General features: G+C 41.1%; 1 protein-coding gene and 1 long non-coding RNA gene across 2 annotated transcripts; one reads left to right on the forward strand and one right to left on the reverse strand.

Moving 5' to 3' along the window:
• Positions 1-1,363: 1,363 nt before the first annotated feature.
• On the reverse strand, positions 1,364-2,270 carry LOC114793194 (uncharacterized). Its single transcript, XR_003750212.1, has 3 exons — positions 2,220-2,270; positions 1,859-2,047; positions 1,364-1,733 (listed from the first exon to the last, which is right to left on the reverse strand). It is a non-coding gene; the product is annotated as an uncharacterized LOC114793194 (long non-coding RNA).
• Positions 2,271-12,686: 10,416 nt separating this feature from the next.
• Positions 12,687-14,677, forward strand: epd (ependymin). Its single transcript, XM_028984325.1, has 6 exons — positions 12,687-12,783; positions 12,892-12,926; positions 13,072-13,197; positions 13,312-13,498; positions 13,623-13,710; positions 14,405-14,677. Exons 1-6 carry the CDS (start codon positions 12,705-12,707, stop codon positions 14,526-14,528), a joined length of 639 nt encoding a protein of 212 aa, XP_028840158.1. The 5' UTR covers positions 12,687-12,704; the 3' UTR covers positions 14,529-14,677.

The raw sequence follows: 14,677 nt of genomic DNA on the forward strand, positions 1-14,677 counted from the left end.
TTTTATTTCTAAATAGTGTGTAGACGACTGTGTATTTTCTGGTTCATTTGAATAAGGGCAAAAAAGTGCATTTCCAAAAAATGCCATTTGTTATGTCATTAAGATGCTACGAGACTGTAAACATATGAAAATTAATACCAGTAATACTGGTTTAGATATATTACACACTAGTTCGGTTCTATTTAGTCACTGAGAACCAAAATGTCTGCTTGAACATTCCCCTGAAAGCAATAACTTCTCCAATAAGATCTAAAAATGTTCAATCACATTGGTTTTTGATGCAGTATTCATAATGGAATAATTTGTGAAGTAATAATTGTAATTGGCTTTTGAATTATATTTACCTGGTTAGTTATATTACATACATGAAAGTTGGACTAATGTTTATGGATTTTCTTAGAAGCTATTTTAGTGTTCTTGAAAGTAATGAGTAATAAGTCTCAGCAATAAACAAGCATTCTGTCCAGAGCAACTTTCTTCCTGAACTCTGTTTCTGCAAATCATATACATTTCTTGAAATTCTGGGTATTGTTGTTCCACAAAAACATCAGCGGATTTTCAGTTGCAAACTGTTTCCACAATGAAGCAGATTGAGAGATTTAATGGAGGGGAAATATAAAACCAAATGAAGACAGGGAGATGGAGATCGGTTTGCACAAACAACACTGCATTGGTGTGAAAAAATAAATAAAAGTTATATTAACTGCACTCTCATAATAGTGCATTCAAAACAAGTAAAGATATTGAAATAAATTCTAATAAAAGTGGAAAGTTCGGCAGCAGGTTGTTGTGGGGAACTTTTGCTAATTTGCCAGTCCTCTTGACTATTGGCTGTTTAGACGCATTAACAGGAAGTGGGGAGTCTGGGAAATACCAAGGTCTACCAGCAGTTAATTGCAGTGTACCATGAGATCCCAAAGATGTACGGTTTAAAGCAGAAAAATAAGAAACTTTTTGGAGAATGTAAATAGTTTTAGAATAATTTTTATTTTGGTGCTGAATAAAAATAAATAACGCTTAAAACACTTGGAATGTAAACACTTTGCACACATCTTTTCACATTGCAAGGTTGCACTCTGCAACAACATTACAGTACTTTTTGTAAAGAACACATTTAACCACAGCAATATCTGGTGAACTTTGGTGACTTTTGTCAAATAAAAAGCAGGGCCCTTGCTCCACGAGTAGCCCTGATGCCGGGTTCCACATGTTTCACACTTTAAACAAATGTGTGAAGGTGGCCAATACCGCCTGTTCACATACATATTAGCTGCCTCATAAATAGTCCCTGGAGTCCTTATAATATATATACGTATAAAATCCAAACAGGTAAAAAAATATGTATAATAATAATAATTAACTAGAGCTCTCTGTAAAAAAAAGGTTTCTGAAATTTGCAGGTTTGGAGTAATAAATAAATAAATAAATAATCCTCAAAGTGCATTTTGAATACTGTTGCTGAATAATACGGGCTTTTCACTGCAGTCTCACACGCCTTTATTCTGCTGTTTGGCCTTGAGAAAGATGAGATCTCTGGCCAGTCGAACCAAGAACCGGTCCAGGTCGCGAAGGATGATGTATCCCTTCAGCCGACGAGCCCAGAGCGAGGAGGGCAGCGTCTCTGCTATCTGCACGGGCTTGGTGGTGGCCCTGTGTGTTTGACCTTCGCTGGGCTCACAGCTGGGGCATGGGGCTGATTCAGATGAGCCGACCTCCAGTTTGGCCCTATTCAGCTGAGCCAACGAGACACACAGTTATGATCAATGAGTAGTATACCCCCGCCCCCCTGGGATGTATCAAAAGATAGGAAATTCTGAAAGGAACTCTGGCACTAGTACTTGTAGCAGAAGGAGCATACCTGAACATCGACTTGCTTTACAAGGTCCCGTATGTCAATCTGAATGTTCCAGAAAGACTGGGACAAAGACTGGTCTTCCACACTTCTTCTCCCCCGGTTTGTGTCTTCATTCAGAAGTTTTCTGTGGGACTCCAGATGAGTCCAGAAGGTCTGAAGACCTTCAGACGCCACGTTCAGACGCTCAGTGTCCTGTTACAGGCACACACACACACACACACACATCAAAATGAGTGCAGTGGATGGAAACATTTCCCACCCCGCCATGCGTACTTCATATATTCAGTAGGATATGTACAGAGACCAAATAAAATATATTGGGGCGGAGCCTGTTGGTGTCACGTGACCCACACTCTGTACATACCTGAATATATAGCCAGCTGTCGTAGTTAGTGTTGATGGAGGGTAATGTTTCCAGCACCAAACTCCTGTCTTCGAAATGCTTGTCACCCAGCTGCTGCTCTTTCTGGCAAATGACATCATGTCAGTGTGTGACAATGACAACAAGGACCGTTCAGGTGAACTGTGATATGTGCCAGTGTCTGTGGGCCTCACATATCTGCTGAGCAGCTTCTTGACGTCGGTCCTGACGCTTCGCGTGAAGCGCACGGAGTTGGTGAGGGACAGCTGCTGGCGGGCCAGGGACGCACAGCTGGCCACGAGGTGCACCAGCAGGACAGCAAGCCACCACCACGCCGACATCTGTGACAGGGGACAGGACGAGTCTTTTTTTTTTCATTTCATACGCAGCAGTTGTACATGTTAGAATCCTCCGAGGAAGGTTTTAGCCACCTTTACTTGTTATGCGCAGCTCCGTGGGATTCTGAGCTGGGTTTGCTGACGGGAAGAAAGGGAGAGAAAACGGGGTGAATGGATTTATGCCTCCAGCGATGAACAAACGGAGTAATAACTGCAGGAGCAGGCCGGACAAGACATTCTTCTTCAATTGCTGGGACAGCGAGGGGATTTTCTTTTGCACCCCATGGACCAACTTTCACAACTGCTTAAATAAGCTATACAATTGGTGGCATTAATTACATGATTCAAATTTAGTTTCATGTAAATTAGAAAGAAATGTAGAGAGCACTTTTGTGAAATGTGGCGAGCACTTTTAAACTAGGCTTTATCCAGCTTCACATGTCTACAACAACAATAATATTAATTGAACACATTTATTATATTAACATGCTTGTGTTTATGTAATCTTAACACTGGTACATTTAATATGAGCTCGAGTATGAAAAGAACATGAAGTAAATACACTGAATGCATGAAAGGGTCTTAATGTCATTGTCACTCCAGCAGCTGAGTGCAAAAAGTAAATGTGTGTGGACATGAAGAAATTCGGCAGCCCCCCGCGAGGTCTGACTGATTTCTGACTGTCGCACCACATTCGCCTTGAGACGCGGAATTCACCCGACATTCAGAGAGTCGCGAACGGGCAGAACCCGTTAATATGCGACACGGGAGCGCGGGAACCAGGTACCAGTGAGGCGAGGCCGGTCCAAAACTCCGGAACCGGAGCGCGGCCGGTCCAAAACTCCGGAACCGGAGCGCGGCCGGCACAAAACTCCGGAACCGGAGCGCGGCCGGTACAACACTAAGGATCCGGAGCGCTGTAAACAGGTACCGGGGAGGCGCGGCCGGTTCAAAACTCCGGAACCGGAGCGCGGCCGGTCCAAAACTCCGGAACCGGAGCGCGGCCGGCACAAAACTCCGGAACCGGAGCGCGGCCGGTACAACACTAAGGATCCGGAGCGCTGTAAACAGGTACCGGGGAGGCGCGGCCGGTTCAAAACTCCGGAACCGGAGCGCGGCCGGTCCAAAACTCCGGAACCGGAGCGCGGCCGGCACAAAACTCCGGAACCGGAGCGCGGCCGGTACAACACTAAGGATCCGGAGCGCTGTAAACAGGTACCGGGGAGGCGCGGCCGGTTCAAAACTCCGGAACCGGAGCGCGGCCGGCACAAAACTCCGGAACCGGAGCGCGGCCGGTTCAAAACTCCGGAACCGGAGCACGGCCAGCACAAAGTGGCACACTGCCACCTGCACTCTACACAATTCATTAGTCGAAATCTTTTATAATAAACATAATTTACGTATTAGATATAGACTCACAAATACCATTCCAAATACAAATCCACCATAAACAACAATTTAACAACATAAAGAACAAATCGTTTTTTAAAGGCTATATAGAAAGATGAAATCAGAAACAGGGACTCAGGCACAGGCCAAGAGGGACTGCTTACCTCTCACAGTTCTTGAGAGTTGTGGTTTTAAAATGCGAGGAAGCGTTTCTTTTTATATTCCTCTGAGTCTCGTTTCAGTTTCCATCTTTTTTTTTTTACGAATAGTTTGCTCGTGGATTGGGTGAATTAGTGAAACCTGATTTTTAAGCAACACATTAGTTGACACACTACTTTTATTGGGCATTACATGGTTGTTCAATGTCAGCCAATCATAATAATCAGACAAAGACAGCAGTTTTCTTGATGCCTTTATTATTATCTAGTTTATATTACCATCTGCCGCTACATTTATATTTTACATTTACATCATTTATCAGACGCCCTTATCCAGAGCGACTTACAATCAGTAGTTAAAAAAAAAAAAAAAAGTGAAGTGATTGTCACATGTGATACACAGCAGCACAGCACACGGTGCACACAGTGAAATTTGTCCTCTGCATTTAACCGATCACCCTGAGTGAGCAGTGGGCAGCCATGACAGGCGCCCGGGGAGCAGTGTGTGGGGACGGTGCTTTGCTCAGTGGCACCTCAGTGGCACCTTGGCGGATCGGGATTCGAACCGGCAACCTTCTGATTACGGGGCCGGTTCCTTAACCGCTAGGCCACCACTGCCCCAGAATTTCTCAATTTTAGTTACAGAGACAGTCCCCCCTGGAGCAACTTAGGGTTAAGTGTCTTGCTCAGGGACACAAGGGTAGTAAGTGGGATTTGAACCCGAGGCTTCTGGTTCAAACAACAACAACAACATTTATTTCTTATAAAGCCCCTAATTACATACAGTATGTCTCAATAGGCTTTGACAGGGCTACAGTTGACATCCCTCACACTTGACCCTTCTGCACACAAGGAAAAACTCAACACAAAAAAACCTCTAGGAGAGAGAAAAAAAGAAAGGAAGAAACCTTGGGAACTTTATGGATGATGAGAAATCTTGCCAGTCCATGCAGTCCCAGGCATGTTTCTGCAGAGATAATGTGTTCCTGGGACACTCATCTGTATTTCCCAAATTTTTACAAATCAGCACATGCTCTTTTTGCCACAAACACATACACAAATGTACTTCTGCCGCATGTGTTGTAAATTATTATTAGTGTTTTCACTAAAATGCAAGTTAAAGTTCCTTATTAATTAAATTTTAATGATGAACCATCAACAGTGCATTATATATAAAACCTGGTTTTGCAGTTAAGATTTTCCGGTTTACGCTCAGGTTTCTGCTTAGGACTAGTTTCATTTCACTTCTTCACTTAAAATGTGCCTGACATGTCATATCTCCTAACTTCTCCTAATACATACATGCATACTAATATCACACAATGCATATGCTTTATTAAAATACAGCATAGATGGGGTGCATTTACTACAATAACACCTCACTGCACTTTTATCTGTATTTATATCTACCTTAACCATTCACGCTGCATATAATGTTTAATGTGTGTATGTGTAAATTGTATTGTAGTGTTTTTGGTTAGAGACTAACTGTATATTAATACTTGTGATGTGTGTACTGACAATAGAAGACCATATCTACAATGTGGCAATGGCATTGTGTGATTGTACAGGCCTGATCCACAGACTTTAATTAAAGGGCTTAAAGGATCTGCTGCTAATGTCTTGATTTCTCAGTTGACGGGTATTTTTCTATGTCAGGTGGACTTTTTGAGACTTGAGAAAAGAAAGATCTGCAGCACTAGTATGCAATAAATGGGAAAGCCCAAGAATGAAACATGGGCTTTTTATTAAGAACTCATTACATTACATGAGCCTAAATTGTTTCAAGATCTTCATTGTCTTCTTCATCAGTGCAAAGCTTCTCAAAAAATGTTTCTGTGTTATTTTGGTCTAAATTCACAAATTTGAATGATTTTTTTATGTGATCCCATCCCATTCTTACAAATATGGAGTTGGTGGAAAAAAACTTGGATATGGGGAAACATGGGAATGTCCCTTTTTCCACCTTGATTCACGGAAGGTTCAATTCCCCACAAGTCCACACCCCAAAGACTTGTAGAAGCAGAGGACGCAAAATATGTCTTGCATGTGACCTGTAAAGGTAACTCATGCAAAATAAAATGAAACTGTAGTTACGATAAGACGAAACCACAATACTGTCATAAATCATTAGGGCATGCAACAAGTCATATCCAAACCTAAAAACAGCTGTAGGTGAAAGTGAAGTGATTGTCACTGTGAAACACTTCAGCACAGCACACGGTGACACAACGAAACGTGTCCTCTGTATTTAACAATCACCCTTGTTGAGCAGTGGGCAGCAATGACAGGCGCCCGGGGAGCAGTGTGTGGGGACGGTGCTTTGCTAAAGGGGACCTCATTGGCACAACCTTCCCATTACGGTTCCACTTTGTTACCACTGCAACCCTAGTCTCACATATTTCTTATATAATATCGTCTGGAAAACAACTCAGGTCATATTGTGTTGTAAATGTATCTCTATGAGACAGAATTTTAAAAAAGATTACAAACCAGTGTAACTTCTAAATTGGATGAGCAATGCCAAACCAATTTTGTATTTCATTTCTTTTTTATATTGGCTCTGAGGCCAGAAAAATTCCACAAATTCTGAGATGGCTGAGCATGGACCATTTGTTTAGATGAACAAGAATGACCCAAATTTATGCAACTGTAAATATATTGTAGATGTTTTTTTTTACTGTGTTTTATTGCATGATATTGCTTGTTTCCCACTCAGTGTTAAAAAGAAAGTGAACAAATTCTGTACCAGTGTAGCACTGACATGTGTGTGTAAGAAACTACATTGATTTAAACGGAAGAACCAGATGTACACTGAGGAAATTGCCAGTTTGCTGCAACTCTCTACCAGTGAACAATTCACATGCAAGACCATCTACAAGGTTTCATCTGTATGGCTACCAGAGTTGTAAGGTTACAGCTTAATTCTGGAAACATCACAGCTTCAACTCTCGACATTGTGTGAATTTTTGGGGCCTTCTATTACCTCACACATTAGTTGAATCGTACTTACTATACCTCACCTACTGCTGAGATCGATTTGGATTTTCAGCCTTCTGTTGAATGCTCAGATGTGCAATCACACATATATCTAAGAAGATAAGATAAGATGATCCTTTATTAATACCACAAGTGGGAAATTTACAATTTGACAAATTTAAAATGTTCCAACCATTTGGTTATACTTGGTCATAGGTGTATCATTTGTTATGAGTGTGCACTCATGAGACAAATAATGAGTTTCAACAGCAGTAAATCCATAATGTAGTTCTGAAGCTACACTGGATAATTAATCAGTCAATAATTTGATTTATCAAGGGCAATGCTAATAAGCTAATAATTGCACTTGAAATTAATAACTCTTGCTGATAATGCCTTCATTCCAGAGAAGGTTAAACATATTCCATTACACACTCAGATTTACTAACTAAGTGAAACTATGTTCTTCTCTCACTTCACCCCATTTGTTTCTTTGTCACCATTTGTGTCAGATTTTAGAAAAAGATGACATTTTTTGCAACAGTAATAGTAGCTCTTCCTGTGACGCAACATGTTGCAATGTAAGATGGGCACGCAGACCATTGCGTGCCAGTTCGAAATTAGCACAGCAGCTTATTTCCCCGCGTTTTCCTGGTGAAAAGAAACTCATGGTGTCACAGTTTTGAGTGTAAAAAAAAAAGGGCAAATATGCCCTGTCTTCCACTTCTCTGGTATCTCCCCAAGAATCCACGAGTGAGGGGGCGAAGTCATACTGCAAAACATGCAGTTGCGCATTACTTCCTGTACATCAGAGAAAGGAAGTTAAAGTCTTGAGGGGAGATCCTGAGATTTTTTTTGTGAATGAAACACAGTTGCGCTCTCACTGCCGCTTTCCATGTACACACCTCCCTCTTCTTAAAGGGATTCCCTCTTTCACGTGATTAGTGAAGACGGATTTTCTCCTGCCCTCAGTTCCCCTTCACCTTGTTTCTGTATCATTCTGTCTGTATCTCACTATGTGTTTCTGTTCCTTTCTCTGTGTTTGTGTCATTCCTGTCGACACTCTCTTGCACGTAGCTGAACTAAACTGCAACAACATTAGAATACCCTGGCGGGGTGGCGCAGGGGTTGGTGCTGTGCTGGTGACGTCACTGTGGGTCCCAGTGTGGGTGCTCTCTGTGTGAAGGTACGATGACACATTTTTACCATCCCCTGGCCAGCAGTAGCTGCTTTATAATATATTGTCAACACAGAGTGCAGTTACAGTCATTGGAATCTGGGCTCCAAGCTGTTTGTGTGTTGAGTTTGCTCTTCCTCCGGCTGCCTACAGGTGGTTCGGTGACAATGGACCAAACACAATTCAGTACTTCACTGTTCAGTGTTTGTATTAACAGTTGATTGTTGAAAATTTAGAAATATTAGTCCCTCAAACTTTAAACCCCTTTACAAAAAAGTGGGAAAAAAAGAACATAAAGTCATTTCATTTGTATGGATTGTTGTGTCTGCAGTTTTCATATGTCATCACTTAAATGTCCCAATCAGTATTTTTTCCACTGATCTGCTGAGGGAAATGTGGTCAACTTTCGCTTCACGATGAGTCATTCTCCAAATTGTAGAAATTACTCTTGCTTATCGATATTATTATTATTATTATCAATAAGGTTACAGCTTCTACAGACAACATGGTACACACCAAAAAAGACGATAAACATGATAATGAATTCCAGAACCAAACAGTTGATAGACTGACATGGATTTCTAAAATTCCTGTACTACTGGCATTCTGAATATTTCAGATGATCAACCTGATACGTTTCTTTTTGGCAGTTTTTGTCAGGTTAAATAGTTAATAGTTAATATCTATCTGATGGATGAATCAGATGATGTATCCAAAAATGCTGTTAAACATGGTAAAATCATGGCAATGTGCGTACTGTGTGCATATTTTCATCTGGTTGTGTCTGATTTCCACACACATGCATTCAGACGCAAGGAAATCAGGGGCACATTGTGATTTAGCACCACGGCAGGTGATGTATCATATGAACGATGCTAAAACTCCTTCAGTTTATTTAGCAATTCAATCAGAAAAGAGGACAGAGATTCATCAGTTGCTTTCTTTTTTCTGTAATGATTCACAGTGACCACATGGGGGGAGTGCTGAGTCTGTCACCTCAGGCGGGTCACTTTAGGACGCTGAACCCTACTGAGAAGCATCTCTCAGCTGTGTTATTCATATATATAAAATAAGAACACACCACATGCTTCCTCCTGTAACAATATCACAAATAGTCCTGCTTTTCTTTTTTAAATCAAAGCAAATATACTTGACTAATTCAAATCACAAATCAGGCTGATATTGTACAGTTGAGGCCAAAATTATTACCTCCACTTGTGAAATTAGACAGCACTCTTGATTTCTCCAAGAAAATTAACAAGTGTTAACACACACTCTACAAATAACATCCAAAATTATTAGTCCTCTGAGCCCCAGTGGCCTAATGGAAAAGGCATTCTGGTGTGATGAGTAGCAGAGTGGCACAGCGGAAGCGTGCTGGGCCATAACCTAGAGGTTGATGGATCGAAACCATTTACATTTTACATTTACAGCATTTATCAGACGCCCTTATCCAGAGCGACTTACAATCAGTAGTTACAGGGACAGTCTCCCTGGAGCAACTTAGGGTTAAGTGTCTTGCTCAGGGACACAATGGTAGTAAGTGGGATTCGAACCCGGGTCTTCTGGTTCATAGGCGAGTGTGTTACCCACTAGGCTACTACCACCCTACATCCTCTGCCCACTGCTCACCAAGGGTGATGGTTAAAAGCAGAGGACACATTTCATGTGTCACATTTCAGAGCATCACAATGACAATCACTTCACTTTCACTTTCATTAATAGTCAACAGTGTACCACAGCTGAAACCAATCTCACCAAGAGTAGTTCTTTACTCGGTTGGCACAGGTCTCCTGAGGGACTTTAGCCCATTCTTTCATTGCAAATTGTTCTAGCTGGTCACAATTGCATTGTTTCTGAGCATGGACATTCAGTGTGAGCACCTGCCACAGATTCTCAATTGGATTGAGGTCTGTGCGGTCTACTCCAAGATTCAGTTTGAGTCTTGAGGACTCTATCCTTGAGGAACCGTTGGAAACTGTTTCTTGTTGAAAGACCCAGCAATGACCGATGCTTAGACTTCGACCAGATGCCTGAGGCTGCAAAACTTCATCATGCTCCCGCCACCATGTTTAACTATGGGAACTGTGTTTATAGTGTTCAAGGTTGATCCCTTTCTTCATCAAACATAAGCAACACCCATAAGCACAGTTCAGGAAAGCCCAGATTTCCAAAACTCATCTTCACTTTTCAAATATTCACGGGCCAACCTCAGTCAGGCTCTAAAGTTCGGCTCTTTGGCCCTGAATCCCACCATGATGAAGTGCCCTTTCCTTGTTAATTATGCAACTTACAGCAGCTCTAGACACTTTGAATTGCTACTGGTTAGCCAGTAGTTGAGCTGTAAAAAACAAATCGGGGGATAGTGAACTTTATTGTTTATCAGACATATTTTGTGCACATGGTGGGAGAACAACTGTGTACAAAGTGTCTCTGCTACAGTAGACTATCTGATTGCTCCTCAATATGATTTAACGGTAATGATGTTAGCTTTAGCCTACCTGCTATCGTAAGCATCATCGTAGGCTTGACTCTGAACAGACATCATTAGCTGTGATGTTATTGCTATGTCCACAGATAACACCGTTGGTAGCATAATGGTAGGCTTATAAAATGTGTGACCTGACATTTCTGACTTATCACTTACCTGAAATGTTACTTTTTGCCTTTTTAAATCCGAAGTCCCTCAGATTGAGCTGTCCATGCTGTTTGGCCATGATGTTAAAATCACATCAACACAGTCATCCTAGCAAATTTATAGATTATAGAAAATGTTTTTACCTGTAATATATACTCATCTGTATAATACTATAAAAAGCATTGTTTGAATGAACTACCAGCATTAATGATTCATGTTACAGACTGGGAATTTTAATTTGTACATTTAATTTGCTAGCCATGCACAAAACGTTGCAAAAGCTTGGGACATGAAGTTAGAATTTTCAGTTACTTCTATGTGTTGCTATTATTCCAATGAGGATAATTCTGACTGTGCCTTACCATAGCATTGATATCATTGTTACCTTTCTCAGGCTTGAGCTTGTGGACTTCTGGCATTAAAGTCATTGATAAGATGTCCTGATTCTCCCCCAAAGGCTGAAAAGGATTCAAGTCCTGAGGTATCAAAGCAGCCCAGAACCTCAATTCTCCCTCTACTATGCTTCACTGTTTTAATCCAAGTCTACAATTGTGCTTTTTGCTGAAAATTCAACTCATCTGCTTGTGGTCGCTAATTTGCTTTATCCATTTGTAGAACCAATTTGAGAAAGAAACCACCATTAATCTGCTAATCGATTTCAGGGGTTGTGGCACTTTTTCAGTTCATCTACAGGGAAAACAGATGGACTCAGTGGTGAGGTCAACACGGCAGGGTGTAGGTGAAACATGTGGTTTGATTTGCTGGGGGCTTTGGTCCTCTTTGCAGCTCTGGACACCTGCAATCTTTCTGGCACTTGGAATTACAGTTGGATTGAGGCTTATGAAAGACCAAAATGCTGTTTGGAAAACAGCACAAGGCCTCAAGCAGCTATCAAAGCAAACCTTCCAGCACCATGTCTCTGATTCTGATGACGCTGTAATGTCTTCCGAGCTTATCGAAATAAATAAAATGTGCGCTGGCCTTTTTCTCCTCTTACCCAAAATGTAACAGATGGCCACAGCAAGCTCATTCACAGCCTTAATGAAATGAATTTTTATGAGATTCATGCAATGATTATCGATGCACTAATTATTGTGGTTTAGTACATGCAATTTCTTATTTTTTTCTTTTGCTAACATTCTAAAAGAATTCATCCTACAATAATCCTTTCTAATTCTTTAAGTGACATTATTAATTTTTCCAGAGGAAAATTCCTTATTGACTACTTTAGTACCATGAGGAATTGCACTTACTGCAACGTAGTGCAATTAAGCAATTTTGGCTGAATGTGAAGTTTATGGTAATGTATGGTAATGGTTAAATGTACAAAATTATAAATAAATGTGAATTTTTACTGTCTATTGCAAACTTCTGATTTCCAGGCATATTTCAAGCCATACCCTACTATTGATTTAGTATTTTTAATAGATGACTTATTGCACAGAACGATGTTTGCCATTTTGCAATGTGTCTGGTCTACTTTATTCTTATAAAATGTAAATCTTCTAGCTTACACCTGCATATCTCTTTCTTATGGTCATGTGTTCTATGGGCTTCTGATGTATATTTCATTGTTGTATTTTATCAAGATTATATTGATGTTTTAAAAAATGTACATTTGCCATATCGGCCATATTAAGAAAACCATCTGTAAAATAGTCTCTGCCCGGCTCTACACCACCTGAGGAGAATCTAGACCTTTCGCAACACATATCCTCATTGGTGAGAACACCGGGGGGCCAGGGATGGAGCATATAAAAGAGATTCAGCATCTCCGACCAGTGCAGTATTAATCTTTGTGTTGTAACCATGCACGTGATTGCTCTTGTCTCCATAGCGCTCTGCTCTCTCAGTGCCGTGGCTCCGACTGAGCACCGCGAACCGTGCCGTAAGTAGATTTACTTACTATACTCTTTGAGTATAAGTAACAAGTGACTAAATAAATACTTCATAAGTGAGATTGAAATCAAAGCAAAGTTGTCTTCTTTTTTATTAGGGCCACCACCGCTAACCCATGGGACTCTTCACGTGGTGAGTATTAGTATTACTAATATTATGAAGCAATGTATAGTGTGATCATTTTATAAAATTAATGTGCATCAGTTCTACTGCAGCACTTGTATACAGCAGGTGTATCCAGACCTTCTTTCTTCTTGTCTCTCTGAAATACACACAGACCGGCACTAAGGGTGTTTCTGCTGCCAGCGGGGAGTTCAGCTATGACTCTCATGGGAGGAAGCTTCACTTCACAGACAGCCATAACAAGACAGACATTATGGATGTTCTGATCCTTTTCGATGAGGTAATAGAAGCGACTATTTTATAAAAAAAAAAAAAAGGGAAATAGATTAAATGGGGAAGGAAACATTTGTGTATGGATATCAATTTAATGTTCTCCTTTTGAATGCTCTGTTAGAATGTCTTCTATGAAATAGACAGCCAAAACCAGAGTTGTAAAAAAAGACACCTCAGGTCGCACATCCACGCCATGGAGATCCCCCACAATGCAACGCACATTGATGAGAGTTACCTGGGCAGCGAGTACATCGGAGACCAGGGTGTCAGAATGAGGACCTGGCAGAAAACAATGACTGAGCTGAAAGGTGAGAGAACTCAGTAGTTCTTCTAAGTCTGACTATAAGAATTGAAAGACTTAATTCTAAGTCTGACATGGAGATTTAAAATGAATTTGAGAAACAGAGTTATTCCTTTTGCCCTCAAATCCAGGCATCCTCACTGTGAGTACCACTTCCTGTGGCTGCATGACTCTGACTGCATCCGTGTTTTTCGAGTCAGGTGACGTCCTGCTCTTCAGGTAGGAGTACCCACAATTCATCTTCACAACTCACAGAGAAAGATTAAATCCTAGGAGCCTGTTATCAGTAGTGGAAAAAAGGAGACTGCAGTGAAGACCTCTCTTTAAATGTGAGCTGTAAATACCTACCTTGGCTTTCAAAAACTGTCATCTGTGGGTGTTCCAAACCCCAGCAGTGTGAACATTAATGGGCAAATTGCAAGTGCTGATCTGATCAATTTTTAGTGCACTCAGCCGGCGTGCCGTTCGTTCCGCTTTGAATGAAAGAACCTTGGATACCACTACTGCTGTCAGATACAGACGTGGGCAAACTAATGCTTTTAAAATGTCATCGTTCACGAAAACAAAAAAGGACCGTTGTCCATGTAAATAAATGTAGCGACAGCACTACATTACATTACTATCAAGTTTTATCGACAAAAGCTTGCAGTGTGATTATCAAATAAATCTCAGAAGAAATGGGTCTTCAGTTGATTATTGCAGATGGAGAACATGTCCCTGTTCTGGTAGTGGTTAGCAACTGCAGATTAAAACAGTCCATGGGCTGGAATAGCATGAATACATTTGAAGTCATTCATTCAAACCGGCCCAGAGCCCCTGTAGGTGACATTTGCAGGAAGGCAGATCACAAGCACAGGGCACCAACGATCTGGGAGAGGTGCTTTAGCCACTGCATTCCTCTTTCTCTCCACAGTTTTATGGACGTCGAAACGGAAGTGAAGGACCCACATGTGTTCGAGCCACCGTCGTTCTGTGAAGAGCTTCAGTTTGAGGAGACTGACGAGAACCATTTCTTTGAGATTTTTGACCATCACTAAGATGGCGTGACTCTGCCACCAATAAAGATTCCACACTCGGAAACAATGTCAGAAGATATTGTAGTTTCTTTACGATGGTCACATAGCCTCTGTAGTTCATAGATCTACTGTTCTCTGAAACAAAATAAATTTCTTCCTTGAATTATTAA

This window comes from Denticeps clupeoides, chromosome 6 (assembly GCF_900700375.1).
Source record: "Denticeps clupeoides chromosome 6, fDenClu1.1, whole genome shotgun sequence".
NCBI classification, from domain to species: domain Eukaryota; kingdom Metazoa; phylum Chordata; class Actinopteri; order Clupeiformes; family Denticipitidae; genus Denticeps; species Denticeps clupeoides.

Excerpts from the sequence above, each read along its gene's own strand:
- epd (XM_028984325.1), top strand. The coding sequence starts at position 12,705 with ATGCACGTGATTGCTCTTGTCTCCATAGCGCTCTGCTCTCTCAGTGCC. Across the intron at positions 12,927-13,071 it reads CCCATGGGACTCTTCACGTG|ACCGGCACTAAGGGTGTTTC; the intron begins GTGAGTATTAGT and ends AAATACACACAG. Across the intron at positions 13,198-13,311 it reads TTCTGATCCTTTTCGATGAG|AATGTCTTCTATGAAATAGA; the intron begins GTAATAGAAGCG and ends ATGCTCTGTTAG.